This window comes from Carassius carassius, chromosome 38 (assembly GCF_963082965.1).
Source record: "Carassius carassius chromosome 38, fCarCar2.1, whole genome shotgun sequence".
Lineage (NCBI taxonomy): Eukaryota > Metazoa > Chordata > Actinopteri > Cypriniformes > Cyprinidae > Carassius > Carassius carassius.
In genome coordinates, this window is record NC_081792.1 from 16,015,946 (window position 1) to 16,042,504 (window position 26,559).

Sequence of the window (26,559 nt, forward strand, 5' to 3'; positions counted from 1 at the left end):
CATGCATGCATGCATGCTTCTCCGTGACTGCATGTGGGAATTGTATACTTCACATGTCTGCTAAATTACAGCAGATGTATGATGTTTTGAACTCGTGGGACAGACGGTCCAAGCTGTTAATCTGTGATCTCATCCTGAGGCACTGTTCATTAGAGACGAGTCCAAGGGCTGGACAAAAGGTGCTTGAATGAGATAACATGCAATAAGCCTTTGAACATCTTATCTGTGGCCCAGACACACACACACACACACACACACACACTCTATCTCTCTAATGAGGTGTTTCTGTCTCTGTCTTGTGGACATCTCAGTCACAGTGTTTCAGTCCCTCTAGTGGTGGAAAATGGAGTCACAGATTACTGCACATCTGTATTCAGTCCTCGTCCCAGAAGACGAGCAAAAAAATAAAAAAATAAAATAATAATAATAATAATTTTACCCAATTAAAAAGTATCAGGGCAGTCATGAGCGTATAATAAGTGTTGAAAGGGTAATGATTTGCTCAAGCTGTCCGTGACTCTCAGGAGATCAATTCGACCAGTTTGATTAATCTATTAATAAAAATACCATGGTATTACCCTAGTAAAATTTGGTAAACAATGGCATTTTTAAATACAATGATACAACAAAGACTTTCATTGTATAGAATACAGAAACATGACATTTCTATGTTACATGCCTTAGAAAATGTGTAATAGATAATGGAACTACAATTCTTGCATCATAGTATTTACATTGCACTCCAAAGAACGTCCAAAATTACCATGCTTCTAAAAAATAATTAAATAAAAAAATTACATGGAAGTACCATGGTAAATGGCAAAAAAAAGAACACTGATTTGGAAGCCATGTTATTACCTTGATATTTTGTCCAAAATCCTGTTTTCAAAGAACTTGATTATTTAAAGAACTTATTTGTTTACATGATAACATGGTACTTTGATATACATGGTTGTAGTGAATGATTACTGTGTTAATATACAATGGTATTACCAGTTGCACTTACAGTACATGTACTTATGTGTACTAAGTACTGGGTAATATAAGGTAACTACACGGGTTCAGGATAAGTTTAGGGGTAGGTTCAAAGTTAGTACCTAGTTATTACCCAGTCAGTGTAATCAGTATAATAAGTAGGCTACATAGTGTGTACATGTGGAATAGGACTGTAAAATAAAGTGTTACTATATTACTCTTACAAAAAAAGTATTGCAGTGGTACCATGGTACAGCAATGGTATTGCATGGTAATCCTATGACATTTTGAAATATACCATGGTACTCTGAGGTATGTCCAAGAATACCATGGTACTATGCAAAAAAACAAAAAAAAACAATTCATATAAATTGGCCTTCATAATACTTGGCCTTGGAAACACCCAAGAAATATCCAAATCTGTGAATGTGTGTTTGAGAAAAGAGAACGTGAGGTAAAGTGTGTAATAGCTTGTGCTCGTCACAGTGTGTGCTTGCTGCATATTTGTTCTCTCTTGTGTGCATGTGCGCTGTCTTGTATCAGGGGAATGAATTGTTGCTCACCTGTTCACACACACACTAACAAAAGCCTGGCAGCGGAAGCAGCTGTCTCTCACAACTGTATTGGTACAATACTCGGGTCCCATACTCCTGTTTGCTCAGTACATATTCTCACCCTCCTCAAATCAAACATCACTTACACACACAGTCCTCATGTACAGTTCATGTCTCACAGTTTAAACAGCTGAATATTTCCACCCCCAGCCCTGTTTACCGAACGAATATTGGATGCTACACTTCCGTGTGCTTCAGGTGTGTGTACTTACTTACTATAGTCTGCAAATCAAATAAAGCTGGAGAATATTTTGAACAAAATGTATTGAATAGTTTTTATTGAATATTAGCTCACACAAAGGTAGCCATTTAGTGTCTTTCAAACACACATTTATATATTTCATAACCCAGATAAAAATTAAAAAATTAAAAAAAGCTGGCAAATTATTTTTTGGACCATTTGTATAACCACAATTTTACTCCAAATACCATGGTTAAACTATAGGAAAAACAATGGTTAATTTTCATAGCTCAGATTTCTACAGATCATTTCGATTTGGTTTGAGGTTGAGGAGGACAACGTGAACTTGTCAGGTTGACAGATGACTGTCCATACAATGTATGCATGTAGATACAAACAGTCTTAAGGCAAAACTGTAATAGATACTTGAGTCTTTACAGTACAAAACAATCGGGACACTGGCGTGTGTTCACCAGTCCATCTCATGTTGTGCTGCTGAGATCTCTAGAAACGATCCGTCTTTCACAGTCATGATTGGTAGTGCTGTAACTGTGAAGACGTGCTGCTGATATTTGCTGAAGACCTCAGGGGCCGCTCCGCACATCTGGAGTCTAGACTCAGTGGCTCTACAGGACTGAGACTCCCTCGCTCTCTTCCTCTCTATCGCCGCTGTCCACTGTTTGCATAGCTGCTTGTGTTTAATCTAAATTAAAGTTGCCCCCCTTCAAGTGGTTAATTGATTCTAGCGATGAAGGACAAAGTAACTGCAGCCGAGTGTCCTCAAAACACACTGAGAGAAATATTATTAGGAAGACTTGCGCAAACCAGCCTGTGAGCACCTGTGTTTGTGAGAGCGAAACAATACGATTATCACTGGAATTATTGGACTGAGAGGAGCCATATAGTTTCCTAAATGCATCCTTGTGTTTACAAAAACAGTCACACAGCGGCTGTTGTTAGCTGTGGTGCAATGACGAATGGCTGTGTGGTTTTGGGTACGTGTGGTTGAGAGGTCTGTTTTACCTGTTAATCTCTTTATCCCCTTCCACCCACTCTATAGCTTATACACTGAGAGCTCTAAAACTTGACAGTCGATTATTTTACAGACGCTCTACAGCGTCGTATATATATATATATATATATATGACACTGTAGAGCGTTAAACATTTTATCCACTGCATATTTATCAATCATTCATTCATTTATTCATTCATAAAAAATAATTCATAAAGTAACTATATTTAGTTCAAATATAAAACACTTCTTAAAACATCACAGAGAATTGCCAATATTTTAAATAAAATGTTTTATTTAATTTACTTATTTTTTATTTTATATGAACTTAGTTTAGCCCATGTATTAAATAAAATTAAATAGTCATTAAATAGTTATTACATTTGGATTAAAGTTGTCAGTTTGGGAAAATAAAAAATATAAAAATATAATGTTATAAATTATTTATATACCATTCAATTGTTTGGGGTAGGTATATTATTTTCATTGTTTTTGAAATCTCTTATGCCCACCAAGTCTGTTTTTATTCAATAAAAAAAGAAAATAGCAAAAAACTAAAAAATTACTTTTTAAAATAAATGTTTACTATTTTGATATATTTTAAAATTGGTAAAATGTATGATTCTTTGATGAAAACAAATTTATTTAAAATACATGTACATCTCACATTTGATCGATTTGAATGCATCATTGCTAAATAAAATATTACTTTCTTTAAAAAAAGAAAAATCTTGTGAATGGTGTGTGTGTGTGTGTGTTTGTATATATATATATATATTTTTTTTTTTTTGTTAAATTTATTTTATTTTGGGAAAACATGACAAAAATTCTGATTTAGATTATATTTTGCAATAAAAATAAGAAATATTTAAAACACAAAAGTAAATTAATCTGAGAAAATATCCAAGACATTTCTTAAGCATTTTTAGGAATTGTTGTTGTTTATTTCAAATATTTTTTACAATATTTTTACATTGGTTTATTTTTCCAAATGGCCCTCACAGTTCTGCATTCAAACCCTCAGGATGATGGAAAATCTGGTTGAAATGATCTTTGTGTGTGAGCGAAAGAGAGAGTGAGGGAGGGAGTGAGAGAGAGAGAGAGAGAGAGAGAGAGAGAGAGAGAGAGAGAGAGAAAGAGAGAAGGTATAAATGAACTCTTGATTTACAGCCCGTCTTTAGGTACAGCCCCTCCTTTTTCCATGTTCACCCCTTCTCTCCTTTCTCTGCCCATAATAATGGACACGGTGTTTTTATGAGAGTACCAGACCAATCCCTATTCACACTAATGACCTCGTTCAGCTCACTGCTATTAAACAGCTCATAAAAACCAGCCGTACAACCGCTTGAGTCACACAGATGCAACTACATGGCTCCTGATCCCAGCGTGATGTGGTTTGAGACAGCTGGGGATGACTATATGTCATCTAATCTATGATGGTTAGGCATCTAAAATGACCTGAATTAACCATAACAAGTTACAATTACACTTGGGTATTAAAATCAATCACATGAATGAATGCGGCCTCCACAGCGACCATACAAAGATGCAAAGCATGCAAATACAATTATTTGATTATATGAAAAGAAAGGCTTACAAGATTCATTAAAGGGAATAGTTCACCCCAAAATTAACATTTCCTGAAAATCTCCTCATTGTTTGTTTGTTTTTTCATCTGAACAGATTTGGAGAAATTCAGCATTTCATCACTTGCTCACCAGTGGATCCCCTGTAGTGAATGGGTGCCGTCAGAATGAGATTGCCATCTCTCATTCTGACGGCACCCATTCACTGCAGAGCATCCATGAGTGAGCAAGTGGTATAATGCCAAATTAGTACATTTTTAGGAAATGTTCATATTTGGGTGAATTATTCCTTTATATTAGCACAGTGTGAGACACACGTCAATGAAACAAGTCACAAACAGTCATACAAACGTATTTAACCAATCAGAGTCAAGTGTTCCAGAGATCCGTGAAATAATACTAATTATAAGCGACTTCTCTGAGGGTCACGGCAGTTCATGTTCTTTCCCACCCTGCTTGCTTTCTCTTTCTTTCCTTTTTCTTTCTGCTTGACACACTGTGAGTGAAGGATATCAGATTCCCCTGAAAGCTCTGTGACAGGTGAGCGCTGCTTTGGGTGACCTCCATCTCTCACATTACGGTGCTAAACTGCAACTCCCTGCTGTTCTCGATTACTCACGTATACCTGCACACACACACAGGTGTGATCCTTACACATCATTCTGTTTCGCTTGTCAGTGAAACTTATCATACATCACTAAAGCAGAGAGTTTTAAATTACAGTGCGTTATACACCTCTGACATGATCATACAAAAGTGACCTCTTTTATGTATTTGGGGCCAGGAAGATTTCAGTGGTCAGGGTTGCCTTTATTTGATCAAAAATACACTAAAAACAGTAATATAGTGAACTGTTATTGCATTTTAAAAGAACTGTTTTCTGTATGAATTTATTTTAAAATGTCATTTATTCCTGTGATGCAAAGCTGAATTTTCTGCATCATTTCTCCAGTCTTCAGAGTCACATGATCTTTCAGAAATCAGTGCTCAAAAACATTTATTATTATGAATATTGAAAAAAACTGCAATCTAAAATGCTCTTCTTTTAAAAAAGTAGTTTGAATGTAATCTTAATATTCTATGCTTTTTAAAAACAATTTTAAATATTATTATTATTATTATTATTATTTCATGTTTTAACTTTCTGTACATTTGATACTATTAAGTTTAAACTTAATGACCTCAATTTTTTATCAGTAATATTAAATATTTACACTGACAATATCACTGCATTGATGCTTTAAGAGGAATTTAATGTTAGCTTCATTGTGAGCCAATTTAATCTGCACAAGTGGTATCACTATAATAATATTATTTTTATATAACATTCATGTAAAAGACACATTGAGCAAAACCAGTCCTGCCAGCATCTCATGGGTAGTTGAGACAGTAAAAGACCTACTACACACAAAAGATTCCAGTGTGCTCCTCGATCAACCGAGCTATAATTACCTGTCTGCAACAACCACAAATTCAAAAGACAACAAAGTGGGAGAAAAGACAGGAAAAATTAATAACAGAAAGTTGATCTATGTAATCATCCCTAGTTGGGACAACCGTGCTTTTGTGGTCAGACTGGAACACTTGTGCTGAAGTGGAATATCTGAAAGTTTTCAAGGGCTCTTTAACATGCTCTTACAACACTCAGTGTGAAAGCACCTGCACTTTTCATCTCTCGCTGATCTGTGAAATGATGTGGACACATTCATTTTGAAGACAGAGTTGAATGATTTGTTGCACAACCTTCAAAAAGACAACATGTTTAGCATCCAAATAGACAAACAAGAGGAAATGTAGGTTGAAATTCTGTTTTGCATTCACTGTTGGCATTGAATACATAGCAGATTTAGATATCAGGGCATATTTCTTCCTTCACCTGCAGTGACTCAGAGCTTAATACTTCTCTTGTGGTTCTTCACTATCTCCATCAGGGTTATGTAACACCAAGAGGGCAGTGTGGGTGTGTTCCAGGTGCAGCCATTCATTTCTAGTCACACAAAGAACTATTTTGCTTTATAACCAAATCATTTCCAGGCCACCATCATTTTAGCTGTGACAAATTTCGAATCTAGCAGTCTCTACTAGTAGGTCATTGCTTGCATATAATGTAACAAGTCCGCGTCAAAAGCCTTCATATCGCTGATGCTACTAATAAAAGTATTTTGGCGCTATCTGGTGGCCGTAATGCCACTGTTACACCTGTTAACTATATATATATATATATATATATATATATATATATATATATATATATATATATATATATATATATATATATATATATATATTTAATTGTATGTATTTGGATCAATCAATATGATCAAATATGTCAAGCTAGTAATTCCAGTTTTAACAAACACATAACCAGAGAAAACATTTCTTGCGCAAGGAGCACAGACTACATTCAAAACCTTAATAAAAACAACTATATTTGCTAGCATTTCCAACAGTGACCTGATCTATAAAATATACTTCTTTAAATACTGAATCCTACAAATCTGTCATTTTGTTGTAATGCGACACAAACACATTTCTATAAAAATATTACATCGCTCGCTTGAACTTTACAATAATATACAATATCCCACAAGAGTATCATTCTTATTAAGAACATGGGCAAGACAATAATATTTAATTGTCATTTAAAACCTTTCATTAAGTGTATCCTTTTAAGCCACAATCTGCAAAACTTACTTGTTATAATATATAAACTGTTCCTCTGTATGTGTCAAATCTCTGTCCCATCGATTCCCTCAAAAAAGCTTTTCTTCTTTCTGATAACTGACTACAGTCTGGTGTAATAGTTATGATTGTGAAAATGCATCGTCACTAATAACACTGTATTGCAACACAGAATCTGTATGGAGGTTATCATCATTTTCACAATCCACGGTGTGATCAATTTAAAAGATCACATTCAGTTCATGGAGAGGATCTCCTTTGTTCAGTCATCATCTCATGATGATAAATGATTCACTGTAGTCATAGCAGTGGTGATTTGTCATGCAAGAGGCTGATAGGAAATATAGATCCATCACCGAAAAAGAAAGCGAAATGTGGGGAGTGGAATAATCTAAAAGCAAAGTTTCCTTTTCATTCCGGATTTGGGAAATTCCCCCATCTATCTCAATCAGAAGTGGAAACAGTCATTAACTTCACCCTGAGTCCTCAAACAAGCAAAAAAACTCAAAAAAAAAAAAAAAAAAGGTCAAGATAAAGTTAACTTTCAACATAAGAGACTATTAGGATTTTTAAGTTCTATAATTTATATCAGAATCCTTCCTAAGAAACTATCTAAATTTTCAATTTAAAACAATTAAAAATAGCTACAAATATAAAATAATAAATTGTATATATATATATATATATATATACACACACACACACACACATTATAAATGCACTCTATGTGATCACTTCAAATTAATTTGCTTATCCTGGTTTTATATACTTGCAGTATATAGATAATACTTTCACTTGGTGTAACAATGAATTAAAACTTTTGAAAGGGAAAATAGGTTAGATTTAATATAACATTATATGCGTTCCAAAATAGATATAATATCACAATCCTAGGACAACTGGAAAACTTGCATCTGATGTGTCCTGAGTATTTGCATAATTCAGTCACTCATCGCAATTAAGCCACAACAAACACACACACACACACACACACACACACACACACACACACACACACACACACACACACACACACACACACACACACATATATATATATACCAACATCTGATTGAATGTAAATGCAAGTTCTGAGAATCTTCGTACAATCAAAAGAGACTGTGAAAATAGAGAGAGGAGGATGAAGGGGAGGGGAGAAAGAACGAGGGGAGACAAGGATGGAGAAGAGAACTGAAGCCCAAAGACAAACTGGCATGTTCAGAGTACAACAATATTCATTACTGAAGCACATCACTTTGAAGAGATTTACCCCAAAATGAAAACTGTTGTCATTTATTCATCATCATGTCATCCCAAACCATAAGACTTTTGTTCTTCTACAGAACACAAAAAGAGATGTTATGCTGCTAGTTTCTATACAATAAATGAATTCATCAATCCATTTATTGGATTGATGGATGCTATTTGTGACCAAAATATGATTTCATAATTCCACTTCCTCCAGTGAAAAAGTCCTGTTATGTCCTCTCTCATCAAAATGCACCAACATATTTGTTTAGAACTGTTTCTGTCCAGCCCACCATAAGCAACAGGAGTGAGCCTCATGACAATATGAAGGGAACATTTCAAATAAGTGAGATCATCATCATCAATTCAGCAGTGATGCATTCAATTGTTCAAAAGAGACATTTTTGAGGCCAGTGAAAATGTTGGAAGGGTAAGTAAAAATATGCTGGCCAGCAGAAAAAAATATTTGTTGTTCTCAAGTGAAAGTGCAACTTGCCTGCACTCTTGTCCAAGAAATAGGTTAGTAGGCAGCGCATAACTGCCTGGTGGCAGATGACCAGTATATTGCCATGTCTCTAAAGCTCCATAATCACAGTCTCCAGTCGCTGATTCAGGTCCTGATATGACTACAAGAAGTAAGAGCCTTTTAAAACAGTCAGACCTTCCCACAGGAACACTGACATCAACAAAAGCCAGAAAAACTGCAGAGCTACAGAGAGTGAGAAGAAACATACTCTGAAGAACTGCAACAAAGTGATACGCTCATCACGTGCTGTACCTCTCCTCCTGGATATCTGTAGTGGTATTTGTCCTGATCCCTTAAAGCAAACTCTTCTGGGAATGTGTTCAAAATAATTTCATAGGTCATCTCCTCACATGAACATATAATACATATAAAATGCATGTAATCTCTGCTAGAATCTGAGCATACTAACAGCATCTATCTCATTGAGGATTTTCCATTGTTCATATGGAACTCCCAGCTCTTCAGCCATCTGTATGGTAAACCTTAACTGGCTGGTCCAAACCTACAAGTCAGACAGCTTATGCTCCTCAATGAACTAACGCAGGGCACTTGCAAACTACTCTCAAAGGAGAGAGAAAGTCGAGAATCTTCTGATGAATAAACGCTATAAAGGCAGCACTAAATAAGTTCAGACCTGTCTCCCTCGGGGGGGAAAGTTAAGAATCTCCTCCAATGTGGCTCTGGATGTTATGTTTGCTCTCTCCATGTCTGCACAGGTAGATGGAGTGTGAGTGCACATGGATGTTCATGAGGTAGTAGACAATCTTGCTCTGGATGTAGTCCTGAACACTGTTCACCAGGAACTGGCGAACCACATTCATCACTTTAATGAAGGACAAATTTCTATGAAAAATAAGTGAATGCTATGATCAGGAAAGTCTTTTTCTCTGTATCAGTGGTGCCAGCAAAGCCATTATGAAACTATTGTAATACACAATTAAACTTAAAGGGTTAGTTCACCTAAAAATCTAAATTAAGTCATTAATGAATCACCCTCATGTCGTTCCAAACGCGTGAGACCTCCGTTCATCTTCGGAACACAGTTTATGATATTTTAGATTTAGTCCGAGAGCTTTCTGTCCCTGCAACAATAGACATGCACTGAATTCAAATAAATTCAGTTCTCAGGAAAGACATGAATGAACCTGTCAGAATGTAACTAATGTAATGGAATACTGGACCTGTCAATAATGTAACCTTCAGAATATGTGTCGAAATTGTCTTTTTGGGAGAACTATCCCATTAAATTTAACAAAGATATAATCCTACTTTCAAATCTACATGGCTTCCTTATTGTCATGTCTGAAGAGGTTATAAGACTTGTATGCTCTAACTGCTTCCCTCCGGTACACCCCCAGGTACCCAAAAAACAAGAAATCATGTTTAATCTTCACATCCTTTATCGGTTCCTGTGCAACTGTAATGCATCAAGGTGACATCACTCTGCATGTAAAGATGGAACAGTTCAATTCCCATTGCTTTAGGAACCTCCGACTTCAGTTACAGTGATTAAAACACTTGCATTGTGGGTCAAGGAGTACTCAAGAAAGTTTGAGTTGAAATGTGTTGCCTACACATTTAAATGAAAATATACCGTCATGTCAGAATGCTCAGCTGAGAGCTAAATGATGCATGTAAATGTGAAGACAGATAATACTTATAGTGAGTGTCATTTGATATGTTGCAACTGTCTAAATTCAACTGCCCACTTATCCTTTGTGGGAACTCCTATCCAGTTGAGGGAGCGTGTGAGTTTCTTTGACATGTACGTCTTGCCTCTGTCAGAGAGGCCGGTCATTACAATCATGATGGGGGAGTTAGTCATGTAAGACACCCATGCTGTGGTCAGACAGGCACAGAAAAACAGACAGACAATATCAACAGCGCAACATGAGCTAGAGGAAGTTACAGTCTACTAACAATTATAATTTGCCAAATGTAAATGTGGGACACCAACAGAATATGTTTGCATTTGTGGTTTATGGTACTTTCCACAAACAAACTACAAAATAGGACCTGAAACTTTGTAACGGTTGACACCTGACTGCATTGACTCCAGTCTTCAGAATCACATGATCCTTTAGAAATCAATCTAATATGCTGATTTGGTGCTCAAGCAACATTTCTTTTCCTTTTGTCAAATTTGGGGCAAGTAATCAAGATGCAACGCCAGCCATCGCATGTAAACCCATGAGAGTAATAAACAAGATCCTTGGATTTTATAGTGAACTCAATGAACTCAAAAGGACTCCTAAAGGAATATCGATCCATTGCTTGACTCCATATAATTTATGAAACCCACACATTTGATTATCATATTCCTATTTACTTATTGTGTATGCCTTTTTAATAACTATTGCATAGTTTAACGATTCATATTCATGTTTAGTATGTATGCATTTCAATCTGCTTGCTTGAAATGTTTCTGACCATCAGTTATTTGTCAAATATATCATATTCTTGTTATTGAATGTGAAAGTGAAATGACATTCAGCTAAGTATGGTGATCCATACTCATAATTCGTGCTCTGCTTTTAACCCATCCAAAGTGCACACACACAGAGCAGTGAACACACACTGTGAACACACACCCGGAGCAGTGGGCAGCCATTTATGCTGCGGCGCCCAGGGAGCAGTTGGGGGTTCAGTGCCTTGCTCAAGGGCACCTATGTCGTGGTATTGCAGGTGGAGAGAGAACTGTACATGCACTCCCCCCACCCACAATTCCTGCCGGCCCGAGGCTCGAACTCACAACCTTTCGATTGGGAGTCCGACTCTCTAACCATTAGGCCACAACTTCCCGAAATCATGTCCATTATACCCTACAAGAGCGGGAAAATTCGGACCACGTGCTTGATAAGATAACATATGATTTATGATACCCAGAGCAAAGAAAATATCTGATTGGTCAAGACAACATTTGAGGTGTGGCCAAAAACCCAGTTTAAATACTCAGGACACCATCAAATTCTGCCTTTTAGTGGTGCTTTTAGCTTTTGCATTTCAGTTGCTGCTTTTAGTCATCACTTTTAGCGTTCTTTGAGCGCTGTTCCAGCATGCTTCGGCCTGCACGCCTGCTGCTACGTAGCCACGATGAGAAGAAACACCACCTAGTCTCGTCAAACTTTACTTTTGTTCTTTTACTTTAGTTTCTTTCCGTTTGAGAGTATCGTGTTCTGAGTTAAGTTTTGTAACGTCGTGTCTCTGAGTCTGACCTCGAGTGCCCGTTCAACTTCAACCAGCCCACACAACTCTGCATCATCAGACGATGCCCAACCACGAGCTTCCCGAAACGTCACTTCAGCGACTACTGAACTTCCAGGCAATCAGCAACCTCGGGAAACCCCCTTTACACAGGCAATGCAAGTAACTTTACCTCCAGACTCTGATCTGTACTGGTGTATCTAATATAATTTTAACCTCATTGAGGAACTCAGTGCGAGGGTTAATTAAGTGATTGATGGCTGTTCATGTTTATGCAATTTCACATATTGCTGTAAACTTGGGATTCCACATTTCCATTCTCATAAACTCATTCTTTCCTAACTTTCGATATTCCTGCAACTTGATTGTGTGAGTGCGTGTGCTTATGTGTTAGATTAGTTTATATGTCTTAGATTTATCTAATAAAGCCTTATTCATATTGAAAAGAGAAGTATCTTGTGTTTTGTGCTTACAAGTTAATGTCTTAAACTGCCGATCTTGTTACTGTGCTAATTGATAATGTTTTCACTATACTTTGGATATTAATATCCAGCGCAGATTTGATGTTAAACGGCTCGTTCAGTGAATCGCAGGGCGTCTCAGTGATCAGCCGTGAAACGGTGATTCTGTTCAAATTCCCTTTAAAATCTTAAATGATTCCCTTTGAGCTAAATTGACCTGTTTCCCTTACTATATAATGTTAAAAAGAACAACAATTACTTATTCATTATGAATATCTTTACTGTCTCCTTTGATCAAATCGTATCCTTTATGAATAAAAATATATATATTTTGGTGTATAATACGTATATTCACTCCAGTCTAATTTAAAGCATTATATTTCTTTCAATACTATTTATAAAACGGTATTCTGTCTATTTAATTATTCTTCCAAGATAAATGAATGTTTTTTTTTTTTAATAAAGAAAAGAATTTGGTATTAAGAAAATACTGACTCAGGTCAGCCATTTGATAATGAAAAAAAAAAGAATAAGAACAAACCTTAAACAAATGTGCCTTTACCCTGAAGCCAGCATAACAGACAATGCATATATAAATAAAGGGAAGCACAGCAGGTCTATTTTTATTCTAGACTGACAGTGAACTTCTGTTTAACAGCCTCAGTGACAGCTGACACTATAAGAAGGGCTACTGTGAAATGATCCAGGGCTGTTGTTAATAGGTCATGTGGGACACTCATCATCAGCAGAAAAATAGCACAAACCTCTGTAACACCCGTGAAACAGACCGGCATAACCAGCTGACCACCTTGGACTAGTTTAAACATTGTTTCATTCAATTTCTTAGATCTTTGGGATGTGAAAGAGTGTGTACTTACAGCATTTCTTCTCTTGACTTGACCTCTGGGCTCTGATTTCTTGGCTTCAGCAGAACTGGTTGGAGCAGCCTCCTGCTGCACCTATGCAGACAGACTTAATCCCTCACTTACTCTTCCTGCTGTAAAAAACATTCCTGAAGAGAGGAGGGGGCGGGAAAAGGACAATATACGCAACCTAAGTTAGTTATTGGCTTATTAAAAAGAACTAACGACAATTTAAAACGTTTTCTCCACGCAAAATGCTCTATTCAGTGACACTGCAGCTTCTGTTGTGCCACAGTCACAACAAACGTCGCAATACATTGTAACAGAAGAGGATGCTGGGGATTCCATGTTCGGTCATCAGTTAAACAGTAGCCTGTGTGGAGTTTGTCAGCAATCAGTCATTACATCATAGAATGAATAGATTAAAAATAAACACGACTGAGATACACAAAACTTTATTGTTTCTTAATTGTTGTCCCTTCAAGTGCTGTTGCTTCAGTCGCCTTGCACTTGACGACCTTCCATAGCAACCAGCGCCAAGAGAAGCGCGTGAGTGAAGTGAAGGTGTGTCTCGACGTCACTTACCGTAGGCTAATACCAGTGAAAGCATGTCACAGCGTCCGTCTATTGGTCTGTGACGTGAATACAGGTGCATCTCAAAAAATTAGAATATCACGAAAAGTTCTTCATTTTTTGTAATTTAATTAAAAAAAAAATTAAACTTTCAGATTCACTGTACACAAACTGAAATATTTCAAGAGTTTTTTTGTTTTAATTCTGATGGTTGGGACTTACAGTTTAGGAAAATAAAAAATTCAGTATCTCAAAAAATTCGAATATTTTCTCAAAGATTAATCAGAAAAAGATTTACAAGACAGAAATGTTCAAGATCTCCAAAGCAGGTTTAATTATGCTCCTTTTGCACAAATTACTGCTTCAACGCAGCCACGCATGGAGGCGCTCAGCCTGTGTCACTGGTGAGGCGTTACTGAAGCCCAGGTTGCTTTTATGGCGGCCTTCAGCTCCTCTGTATTGTTTGTCAGATATTACTTATCTTCCTCTTCACAATACCCCATAGATTCTCTGTGAGGTTCAGGTCAGGTGAGTTGGCTGGCCAATCAAGCACATATCATGGTCATCATGGTTTTGGCACTGTGGGCAGGTGCTAAAGTCCTGCTAGAAAAGGAAATCAGCATATCCTTAAAGCTTGTCAGCAGATGGAAGCATACAGTGCTCCAAAATCTCCTGGTGGATGGGTGCACTGACTTTGGACTTGATAAAACACAATAAAGCAACACCAGCAGACGTCACGGCACCCCAAATCATCACTGACTTCAGAAACTTCACACTGGACTTCAAGCAGCTTGGATTCTGTGCCTCTCCAGTCTTCCTCCAGAACTCGATTTGCAAATGAAATGCTAAATTTACTTTCATCTGAAAAGAGGACTGTGGAGCACTGAGCGACAGTCCAGCTCTTTTTCTCCTTCCCCCAGATTAAATGCTTCTGATGTTTTGTCTGGTTAAGGAGTGGTTTGGTTTTAGGAATGGGACCACTGTAGCCCTTTTCCTGAAGACGTCTGAGCATGGTGACTCTTGATGCTCTGACTCTAGCTTCAGTCCACTCCTTGTGAAGCTCTCCCAAGTTCTTAAATGAGCTTTTCCTGACAATCTTCCCAAGGCTGTGGTCATCCCATTTGCTTGTGCACTTTTTCCTTTCAGTCAACTTTCTATTAATATATTTAGATACAGCACTCTGTGAACAGCCAGCCCTTTCAGTAATGACCTTCTGTGGCTTACCCTCCTTGTGGAGGGTGTTGATGATTGTCTTCTGGACAACTGTCGAGTCAGTAGTCTTTCCCATAAGTATGGTTGCATGTTCTAATCTAGCCCAAGAGGTTCCCAGTATTTATACTCAAAATTAATAAAACGAATCAAGCTCAAAATATTGTAAACATTAGAATTAAAACCAAAAAAACTCTTGAAATATTTCCGTTTGTGTTCAATGAATCTAGAACATAAGAAAGTTTGCAAAAAAAAAAATTAATTACAAAAAATAAAGACCTTTTCCATGATATTCAATTTTTTTGAGATGCACCTGTAGAAGACTTTAACCAAACATTACAGCGTTCTGGTAAGTGGTGCTGTTGATTCACCTCAGTGACTCGACTCTTTTGAATCATGCATGCTTTCAATTCCCGAACGCATTCGTTCAGTGACACTTTCATCGTTACATCTTAAAATTCATGAACATTTTATTTAAAAAAACTATAAAGACAATAACATCATAAATTATTAATAATTTTTAATAATGTCCATTTGTCATTTTTACACACATTTCTTGTAGCATATTTCTTATTTGCTTTTATGATTTGTTCACGAACTATCCAGTGATTGCAGTATAAATGTATAGCAGTAAAATCACAGAACCCTCACTTTTCTAATAATGATAAATCAATTAAAACTAAAAATAAGATTTTTGAGTCGTCAGTTATGGTACATTCACAATACGTCAATGCTGTTAAAATTTTATCTGTGAAAACTTCCCCCACCCCAAACTCAAATATTTTGTTAATGATTGAATGAGGAAGTTTCTTAGAGAAAGTTTTTTTATTTTATTTTATTTTAATACAATGCCAGTAAAAGGTGCTCCCTCCAAGAGTTTCAGTGTGCATGTTTTTCAGTACCCTTTTCTAAAATCTCAAAACTTTCATTTCATTACCCATTCAGCAGTTGACAAATCCATGTCTCATAAATAGCTTATTTAAAAGTACTGTTATATGCATTTCACAAGGCACACAGTAGTTCTGTTTTAAGTGGTTGCTTCCCGACCAGATAATTATTTCCCAAGGATACATTTATGGGAAACAGCGGTCACTGGTTGGAATATAACGGCAAGCTGTTAAGTAGTTACAATAAGCAAGTGCATAAAGAAAACCCACTGGAGTCTGAGTGAGCTTTATGGTTCTACATTTCAAATACGAGGTCAACAAAAAAAGCTGAGCTGAACACAGGTTTGCTTGGACTGGCCGAAGGCACAGGGTATGGAAGAAAAGTCATGTATAAGTTTGGTCAGTAGATTTGCACAGCTTTTAAAAGATAGAGAAACTTGGTCATCTGTTAGGTTGTGCACAAGTCTCTCTGTCCTCAGTGTTAAGACATCACATCAAGGTTTGATCTTCCAGAGCTGTTAAAAAAAAAAAAAATACATGATGGATTTTGTTAAAGATTTTATGTATATGTTGTACTGTTGTGTGATAAAAGTCATATATTACAAAGAGTGAGCAGCTCCCACTATGCTGATAACACGAAGTAGTACAAATGCAGTTATGACTTTAGAGTCATAAAAACACAGATCATCAATAACTCCAGACATCTGCATGTCAGCGGGACAATAAAACAGACCCAGGATACATATGGAGATAACCACTGTGCTTGGTGTGCAAATGTTTCCCTCACCCGGATGTTGAACCCTAGTAAATCGCTGACGGCAGCTGAGATGGCTGACAGGATGACCACTCTCGTGATATTGTAGATCAGAGGGTTCACCGTCAGACCCAGCAGACGAAATGGAGTATCCAATTCCTGAAAGTAGCAAATGATGGTCATTTCAAGCATGGCATGGCTTATTTTTTTCTTCCAATGAATGGTAATTATCTGACGGTCTTACTTTCAGTAATTTTGTGGCCAGCCTCAGCACATTGTTTACTATGTTCAGCTGATCCTTTTTGTTGGGTTTCTTCTCCATCTTAAGATATAAGTTTATCTGAAACAAAAACACTTTACAGTAAGTCCCTAACTGCTAACATTAGTTAATTGCACCAGTTAAAATTAACTAACAATGAAAATAATTTGTTAATCTTAATGTTAATTCAGACATTTAATAATGCTAAATATCTTTAGCATTATCATTTATATAAAATTTTCAAGCACATTATGTGTATTTAGCAGTACCGTTTAGGAAATGGAATAAACAAATATAAAAATAACACTATATATGCGTCACTGTTCTTTAGTAAAGAGCAGTGAGGGATTTTTTATTTTATTAACATTAAAGGGATAGTTCACCCAAAACTGAAAATTCTGTCATAATTTACTTGCTTTTTAGTTTGTGTGTGCGCTTCAGGTGTACGCGCTCAGAAAAAGCACGTCAGAACAGCACTATGTAATGTTTAACCGGCAAAGCTTTAAAGTCTGCAGTGTCCCATGAGTGTAACTCTACCACTGAGTTATAACATTTGATGTGAAAGTATGTGGTGTTTTACAGTATATTGTGAAGGAGGCGCCAGAACTGCTACTGATTAGAGTGTGCGTTGTGGCACAACAGTAAAATATTTCTGTTATTTACGATATTTATACGACACTTTAATCATCCATGATCAAAAACCGTGATATTGCACACCCCTATGTGTGGCTGAGATTTATTTCACCTGTTCAGTCAGAAGCACAGAAGCATTGCTGTACTTTCGGTTGGTCTCAGCTCCAAGGGTAGCGAGGCGTAGGAGGAAAACCATTAGAGCAGCACACCAGACCATCAGCTCCCAGTTGGTCTCTGAGTCCAGAAATGTGTGATGACTGTGCAAAAGCTGAAACACAATACCAGTTATCTTTGCTTTATTAGATAGTCACATTTTCAAACTGTGAATAGATTTACCAGATGCAGTAATTTGATACTTTAGCCTAATATAAAAGATTGATATCAATTAATTAATTTTCTCTAAAAGATGACTTTATGGCATACACTACCAGTTAACCACATTTCTACTTCCTACTATCCTTACTAAATACAAAGGGCAAAAAAACTAACACAAAAGTGACAGTGTTAAACTATTATTATTTATATGAATTTTAACACTGCTAAATTATAATTCAAGTGTAATGTCATATTTATTTTTAAAGGTACAATGGTGTCTTTGTAGGGCGGGATTATAGAAATAGGGGGTGTTTTTATGTTTCAGAACAAACAACATAAAAGGTAGAGCATTTATGTAAATAGGATTAGATTTTTGGGAAGGTAAACCTTGAAAAGGTCTAAAGGGTATGTCGAAAACATTGTATGATAGAACAACAGCTGACCTGGGCACAGATGATGAAGGAAATAGACAAAGCCAGGAGGAAAATCGATGATACAATGACATCAACTGATCGCTGAGGACCTCGTCTCTGTTAAACAGAACAGAGAACTTCAATTAAACAGGTATCTTAATGTAATGTCAACTAGGTACATGCATTTTTAAACAGGACTATACAAATGTCACTGCCTGCAAAAAACACTCATTCACTGTCATTTGTGTTAACAAAGACTGGTTAAGCTAGTTGGATTGAAACTGAAAAGCAACCAAAGAGCTTTGATAAAATGTCTTAAAGGTTAAAGTAAGAATTCCAAATATGTTATGGGTAAAATTCTATATTATTTTGTCTAAAAAATAAAATAAAATAAAAATTATATATATAAAATATATAAAAAACAATCATTAATATCAGCCAAAAAATGATATAGTGCATCCCTAATGTAGTGGGAAGATGATACCTTCAGGAATGATCGAAGTGAAAGCCACATCTTGATATTTTGCACTTTCTTCAGCCGAAAGTGGGGAATCTCCGATTTTTTGGCTTTGCGTGCGGACGTGATATGGCTGAAGAGTTTCGCAAATAAAAGGCGCTGTAGATGACATCACATTTATTTAGAACAAAACATCCTGTTTAGCTTTATAAGATTTTGTGGCACTGAGTTTTGCATGTAATTTAACTGTTAATTTATGCAACTTGAAATGTAAAAATGTATTAGCATACTGAATCGAACAAATGTAAAATAACAAAGAAATTAACATCTAAGCATTTATTACAAACACTACATTGATGCCAAGGCATTTTCATATTGACCTGTTTATACGTCCTCTCAGCCACACACATCATGAAGAAGAAAAGTGCAGAGAGGAAAAGTCTTTCTACTGTGGTGATGATGAAGAACGCATAGGACAAGCCACAAGGCGGCCCCATGACCACAGCGGGCAGTTCCTCAAGGGAAACAGAATTAAGTTTGGCAACATCCAGTTTCTTTGCCAGTCTGAAGCAGTAGGGCAGCAGAGCCAGTGAGGTGGTGACCAGACTGCCGAAGAGCAGATAACCCATCCCTTGTTCAACCACCTTCACCTGGAAACAGAAATCCTTCAGCATGATTGTACAGCAACAGCACCTTAGGTATGTCTCAAAGAAAAAATACCAATGCAAAGCTCCAAAACAGTCAGCATTCAAATGCTTACAGAGGAGTTTACACTGAATTTGAATATAATTTGTGTTTAAAGAGGAAGTCAACAGTTCTCTTCTCTTTTTTCAAGCACTTTAAACCACTAGAGTAGAGATAAACAGGGCAGAGAAAGAAGGACTTTACTCGTGTGAGAATGATACCACTGATCTCCAGCACAGACATGTCAGCTTTCTTACAGTCTCCTTGCTCCCAGATAATGGCACTGACACGGTCTCTGGAGGGGTGACAAGCCTGCAGCCACGAAAACTGGTGCTAAAGGGAGAGAGAAATCATGTGTGTTATTCAAAGTGCATAGATAAATTATTATTATTTTTTTTTTTTTATGAAATCAATTTAGACATTTTTGGGGGACATGGCGTTAAAGATGTCAAGTGGGTACAATTGTCATAACATCATAACAAAGGAAAGAAGTTATGAAATTCTTGTGAAAAAGATAAGTATTGCAACATAACCTTTTATAACTGTATAATAATATTCAGAAAAATGCCAGCCAATCAAAGTCATGAGGTCAGACTAACATGCAGAAAAAAGAAAATGCAGACCCTCATGACTGTATATCAATACGCTTCTTAAAATATCAGAGAGATTGAGCACAACATGCAAAGTGCTCACAACTTGTTATAAGTGCTTAATCATTCATCTGAGGAAATGACATCATGGAAATTTAAAAATGAGTTTGCTGTTGCAGTTGGAGAATTTTCTTTTTTTTTTAAACACTGACCGATGTTTCTGTATAAACTGTGCAAAGCACATTAATATTTGTATGGGCAGTTATTGGTTAGTTTGTGATTGAATGCCTCCTGTCTATACAACATTAAAATGCTGTTTAAATTAACAATGCAATCTTAATTCGTACTGGAGTGGTAAAAACTTGCCTTTTCTAAGGGTTTAAATTACAAAAAAAAAAAAAAAATGTTACGGCTCAGTTTTGTTTTGGGTTTGTTCTGTTGTTTTCTCTTTTCCCTATAGGTTGCCAGATAAGGATCCACACCTGTGTTGAATTTGCAAAGCAGTATTTAAGATGGCTGTCCTTTGTGGGAAGGAGTTCTGTCCCCTGTCCTGCAGTTGTGCTCAGGAGCTGGACCTTCATATTGATTTTTTCTTTATTGTTTGTTTATTTTTTGTCGAACATCTTTTTTCTTTTTCATATAACCCCTAGATGTAAAATAAATATTTTGTTTAATTTAATTTTTGGACTCTGATCCCTTTATTTTGTTACTTCCTTGAGCCGGAACGTAACCATAAGAAAAAGAGTTTAGCCCAAAAATGAAAATGTACTCACCATCAGGCCATCCAAAATGCAGATGAGTTTCTGCATCAAAACATATTTGGGAAAATTTAGCTTTACATAATTTCACCAGTGGATCCTCTCCAGTGAATGGGTGCCATCAGAAAGAGAGTCCAAACAGCTGATACAAACATCACAATAGTCCACAAGTAATCCACTCCAGTCCATCATACTATCTTGTGACGCAAAAAGCTGTTTTTTTTTTTTTTTTTTTTGTACAAATGCACCAAATACCAAAACACTAAGTTATTAGTGTACAAAACACTAAACGTATTTTAGCTGGAAGATAGTTTGACGATTTATGATCAATTTTTATTTATTTAAAAACCAGCTTTCTGCTTTACAAGATGTTATTTGATGGACTGTCTGTGGATTACTGTGTTTTTATCAGTTGTTTGGACTCTCGTTCTGACGGCACCCATTCACTCCAGAGAATTCACTGGAGAGCAAGTCTAGTAACGCTAAATTTCTTCAAATCTGATCTGATGCAGGAACAAACTCATACAGGCTTGGTTGGTCTGAAAGGAAGTACATTTTCAGCAAATTTACATTTTTGGATGCACTTTCACATTAAGCTTATTAACACAACCCACCTGCGGTAAAGCTTCATCTTCATCACTAGTCAGAGTGATGTTGGGCAGAGGGATGGAGTGGTTAGGACTGTGAGGCTCCTCTCCACTTTCACTGCTTCCTGTGGAGGCGGAGTCAGGATCATGTAGAAGCTCCTCCCATAACATATCATCTGTGTCGGAGGCTGGACGTGAGCCCGATGAGGGCCGCAGAAGCTTGACTTCACGTGGAAGCACCAGGGCATCTGTTGGCTTGCCATTATTCTCTCCCTGTATGCATTCACACAACAGTAATGAATATTCTGAACTATTCTACAGACATTTACCTTGGTTTTACACAGATACTCACATGAGTCTGGGGTGGAAGATTGCTCTTGGGGATGCTGTGAAGTCTATTCCTGAGTGCCCGGGCGTATTTGGGAGGTGCGGATGAGAAGAGTCTCTCTCTTTGCAGCTCTGCTTCATCTGCTTCTTCCTCACTGGAGAGATCTTCAGAAGCTCCATACGGAGGCCTCCTCAGGGAGTTCTGCAAAGCCCACAGGATCTCGATCAGCACAACCATGAATGTTCATGACACTTCAAAACGAACCGCTCTAAGGAAACTGTTTTACCAGTCTCTTCTCTGATCTGTAGAGCCGGTGGTTGTCTTCAAGTTTGAGTTCTGCTCCCCCTCTGCTGCTCTCATCCTCAGACCGCTTGGATTTTCTACTCTTCCTCGGTCTGTGAATAAACACCAAAATCATTTAAAACATGAACACAAATGGAATTGCATCCAAATGGAGTACTGACCAATCAAAGCCAGGACCTATTTGTTTATATCTCTTATAATATAGACAAGTAATATAACTGTTTAAATTTGGTGCCTGTTTTGACACTAGGGTCAATGACATATTTTTTGTGAACAAATCTGACACAGCAGTAGCTTAACCTTTTCCTGCGAACAGGGCTGGCTGTCCGACTGGGGACAGGGCTGTTGTCCGGGCTTCTGGAGGACTCTGTGGATACTATTTGGCAGTGTACTGTACCCAACAACAGCATGAGACACAATGGACCCACAACCTCACTGGCACAGGCTGCAGGTACCTCGAAATACAACACAGCTCCTGCCACTGCAATGAACACAGATCCATCAGCTTATGATACCATACCGAGACTTTTCATTCACTTTAATTCATTGACACAGAATATTTTTCAAAAAGTGTCCAAAACACTTGAATGCTTAAGATATGTTCACGTGACTGTGCTTTGCTGAAAAGAAGGAAAAACGGCATACCTTGAAGAAGGTACAGAACTAAGATGAGGGTGGAAATGCCTTTAGATGTAACTTGGATCCACCAGTGAAAGAAGAAAGGAAAGAAGAGGACCCTGACCAAGCCTTTACGAGTCAGAGCGGTCCAAGGGCTCTCCGGTTTGGTCTTGCTAAAGGTAGATCCTGTGTTTGTAAAGATAGTATTTTAATTATTTAAAAGAGCTGTTAGTTGCCTTAGCGTGCAGTGATATGTTTAAATATGTACAATATCATTAAAAAGTCTGGGGGCAGTACAATTTCAAAAATGGCTTTATTCAATCAGTAAAATACAGTAAAAGCAGTAATTCTGTGAAATACTATTGATGTACATCATTTATAATAACTGAAGGAATAACATAACTGAGGGAATAAAATTTTAACTGAGATTCTTCGATGATGAAAGATGAAAAGATTTGAAATACAACTCTTTAGTAACATTAGAAATATCTTTAATGTCTTTATAAATGCCTTTTTGATCAATTTAATGCATCTTTGCTGGATCAATATATTAACTTATTTAAAAAAAATCATAGTGACCACAGACTTTTGAACAGTATTGCAATTTTACTATAAATTAATAAAATAAATATACATTTATGGAGAACAATTATACTTGGCAAATACATATACTTAAGTAGTTAACAAATAATTATATTTCTGTAAGTAATTGTCAGCAAAAATAGTAGCCCAGAGGCTCCTATGCGACACATCACATTTTATTATCTTTAGTTTACTTGTATGTGTGTCTTTTTACACATCTTATTCAGAATTAGATAAGATTACATCATTTTATTATATAATATTTAAATCTGGTTATAAACTGTAAAATATTCATGCACAAAAATACCTCACCTCTCACTAGATCAACATCAATGAGATCTGCCTTGATATGGCCAGTCTTCTTAGGTTTGCTTCCAAAGCCCTGATCACACAGAACAGAGTTTCACAAGTCACAATGTTCAAAAGCACATCAACGTAGCAAACAAAAACTGCCACTGCCAAATACCTTGAGCTCAGTCTGTTCCAGTGACTTTTCCCAAATCTGCTGATCATAGGCTCCGATCTTTGACACAAGATTAGAGAACTGTCAATCATCCCTTTCTAAACACAATCTGTATTTACTGTAAAACAGATCTAGTAAGGCTCACCTTTTTCTGATACCAAGCTATTCCTGCCATTTTTTTTTTTTTTTTACATTAGGTCAGTTCATCTCAGACGATAAGTAGTGCAGAATCTTTCATTCCTCGAAAGAGGCAGACATACAGATTATGCATCGTTTACAGTAAAAAGGAGACGCCTGTTTTCAAAAGAATGTACAGACTTATAGGTAGAGATGTATCGAGTATAAATAAAGAGAGCGGCTGTGTTTCAAAACCTAGTGAGCTGCCTAACTACACTGCATTTGATAAAGACCGCTAACGTTACAGGTAAAGTCGCATGCTTCTAGAAAATATTACAATATTAAAGATACCTGGAGCCCAATAAACAATATCTGGCTGTGACTCCTCAGCAGTTGTTGTTGAGTCTTGTCAACATTTTCAGATGTTTATGTTGGCGCTGAAACTAACCTCGCCCCCGACCCCTACAAAACTATCTGACGCCGCATCATAAACATCTCAATAAGAAGTTAAAACAACCATCTAAAGTAGTGAGCTGACGATAATTACTGTCAAACCACCCTGGCATTAATCCGGTTAAATCTCATCGACGATAAATTGATCTTCTTGTAAAAGAAAAGTGATTGTTAAAGTTCCCAGCCACTCTCATCAGCGCCTGGCAGATACGACAAGTGTGTGAAGCACGCGATGACAACGAGTCATCCAATGTGAATGGCGGAACTACATATTATACAAAATACATTTCAGTAGCTAGTGTAAAACGACAAAATAAAATAAACTAAAATAAGATACCAAAACAAAATATATATAATAAAATATCCCTAGTTAAATTCTGAAGTCGAATGTTCAATGAAACATTTTTGTAACATCTAACATCTTTGGTTGGAGTATTCAAATGTGTAAATGCTGCTTCTTAAACGAATCGTTCCTTTGAGTCGGATCTTTACGATGACTCACTTGAACCAATTCACAAAACCTGTCTGAACTAAAGTGGTCTTCGAATCAACTTTGAATCAAATACTAAAAACTATTTTCATACAGCTCATGCGATTATTATTTTCAAACATATTTTCAAAAGTGCTATAAATTTCTTTGTTTAGTACTACTTTAAATTATTGCACCTTTAATTATTTAATTTAGAAGAAAGTTAACAGATTTTTGCGTGGCCGTTTCTAGTGTTGAAAAAAATACGTAATCACGGTCCGTGTTAAAGTGTTTTTAACTGGTATAAAGTCATTTAAACCTGTGTTTAGTGACGTTTTATATGAATGTTATTATTGTAAATAAAACGTTTATTATATATTTATTGTTTATTCGCATGAGATGACTCTGTATATGTCTAAATAAAACGCCTTTACTCACCAGTACTCAGCAACTGTGATTGGTCCATCCTGATCAGCGCTGAGAAAAGTAACAGAACTAATATCACGATAATGTAGTGCCACAAGAATGTACCGCCATATTTTCACCACTAGATGTCAGCATTTTAATTACATTACATTAGTTTATTCATTTAGCTTTAGTCTCTTTACGTCTGAGATTAAACAGATCTTTTTACTTCTGAAACTGTTATTTTCTTCTGGAAAAATTCTGAAAAATTAATTCTTTTTTTAATATAATATTTGTTCTCACTATTCAAGCAGAAAATACACTACTCATTTCTATAATTGAATTCATATGCTTACTCCTCTATAAGAAAATTAAATATATGCAGAAATTAAATTCAATATTTCGACCCTAATTAACCCCATAAATAGTTAAATGGGTGTAGACTTTCATGACTCTTATTTGTTTACTGCATAAAATGTGAGCAATATGACATGTGATCAAGACAGGCTTTACCACTATCTGGAACATTTTGGATAAAAATGTTTGCAGGTATCAATAATTTAATAATAATATTTACTACACACTGCTTTGTGTTACTGTGATGACTGAAAACAGAGATTTTGATTTTTAAATATACATCCAGTAACACTCTTTTGGATGGGTTATATCACTTTCTTTGAACAATGCTTTGAATAGATTCGCAGCCACATATAATGAAGAACATGCAGAATAATCACAGTATTCAGCCCAATATTAGTCTGACATCATAATATCACCATATAAACACAAATTTCATGAAGAAATTTTGATTGAGATAAATAACTGACCGTGGCTATTATCTGGACCATACTGCAAGTCGACAGTGCCAGTGTTTAAGGATTACCCAGATTATCAAAATTACTGTGAATATACAGAAATGCTATATGTGTTGGTTACTGCATCGAGTCAATATAAGTGATAATATTTATTATAAACTATGCATAATTATCATAATCATTATGTTATTTATTAAGGATTATTGTATTTTGCATTATATATTATTTATTATTGTATTTTAAAAAATATAGTTAATGTTATTATTTTAATTGTTATTTTGATTTATTAGCAGTATTAATACTTCTAGTATTAAATTCAATTCAGTTGAAGTTTATTTGTATAGCGCTTTTTATGGTACAAATCATTGCAAAGCAACTTTACAGAAAATTAAATTTCTAGATTATTTAGTAGTAGCTTATCAGTGGTGACTGTCAGTTTATGTGCATATGGCAGAACATTTAGGAAAAATCAATTAAAGATTTAGTCAAACAGACAATGAACACTATTAACAGCAATTATTATATGATGCAAT

At 36.2% G+C, this 26,559-nt stretch overlaps 1 protein-coding gene and 1 pseudogene across 4 annotated transcripts; both read right to left on the bottom strand.

Annotated features, from left to right (window-relative positions):
* Positions 1–8,360: 8,360 nt before the first annotated feature.
* LOC132119187 (6-phosphofructo-2-kinase/fructose-2,6-bisphosphatase 2-like) lies at positions 8,361–10,651 on the bottom strand (annotated as a pseudogene).
* A 5,162-nt stretch (positions 10,652–15,813) lies between these two features.
* LOC132119426 (protein PHTF1-like) lies at positions 15,814–24,728 on the bottom strand. Of its 4 annotated transcripts, none has more exons than XM_059529370.1 (17): positions 24,432–24,728; positions 23,913–24,007; positions 23,771–23,827; positions 23,617–23,686; positions 22,750–22,908; positions 22,405–22,585; positions 22,088–22,196; positions 21,826–22,002; positions 21,501–21,746; positions 19,743–19,871; positions 19,235–19,504; positions 18,882–19,013; positions 18,428–18,514; positions 17,782–17,937; positions 17,022–17,117; positions 16,811–16,936; positions 15,814–16,538 (listed from the first exon to the last, which is right to left on the bottom strand). In XM_059529370.1, the coding sequence occupies exons 2-17, from the start codon at positions 23,940–23,942 to the stop codon at positions 16,518–16,520; spliced, it is 2,046 nt and encodes a 681-aa protein (XP_059385353.1). In that variant the 5' UTR covers positions 23,943–24,007; positions 24,432–24,728; the 3' UTR covers positions 15,814–16,517. The 4 variants fall into 4 exon arrangements, with proteins under 4 accessions (XP_059385353.1, XP_059385351.1, XP_059385352.1 ...); XM_059529368.1 differs by having other exon boundaries at positions 24,236–24,728; XM_059529369.1 differs by having other exon boundaries at positions 24,086–24,728.
* Between the last annotated feature and the right edge of the window lie 1,831 nt (positions 24,729–26,559).

Excerpts from the sequence above, each read along its gene's own strand:
- LOC132119426 (XM_059529370.1), bottom strand. The coding sequence starts at position 23,942 with ATGGCAGGAATAGCTTGGTATCAGAAAAAG. Across the intron at positions 21,747-21,825 it reads ATCTTCCACCCCAGACTCAT|GGAGAGAATAATGGCAAGCC; the intron begins GTGAGTATCTGT and ends GAATGCATACAG. Across the intron at positions 19,505-19,742 it reads GTGGTATCATTCTCACACGA|GTGAAGGTGGTTGAACAAGG; the intron begins GTAAAGTCCTTC and ends TTCTGTTTCCAG.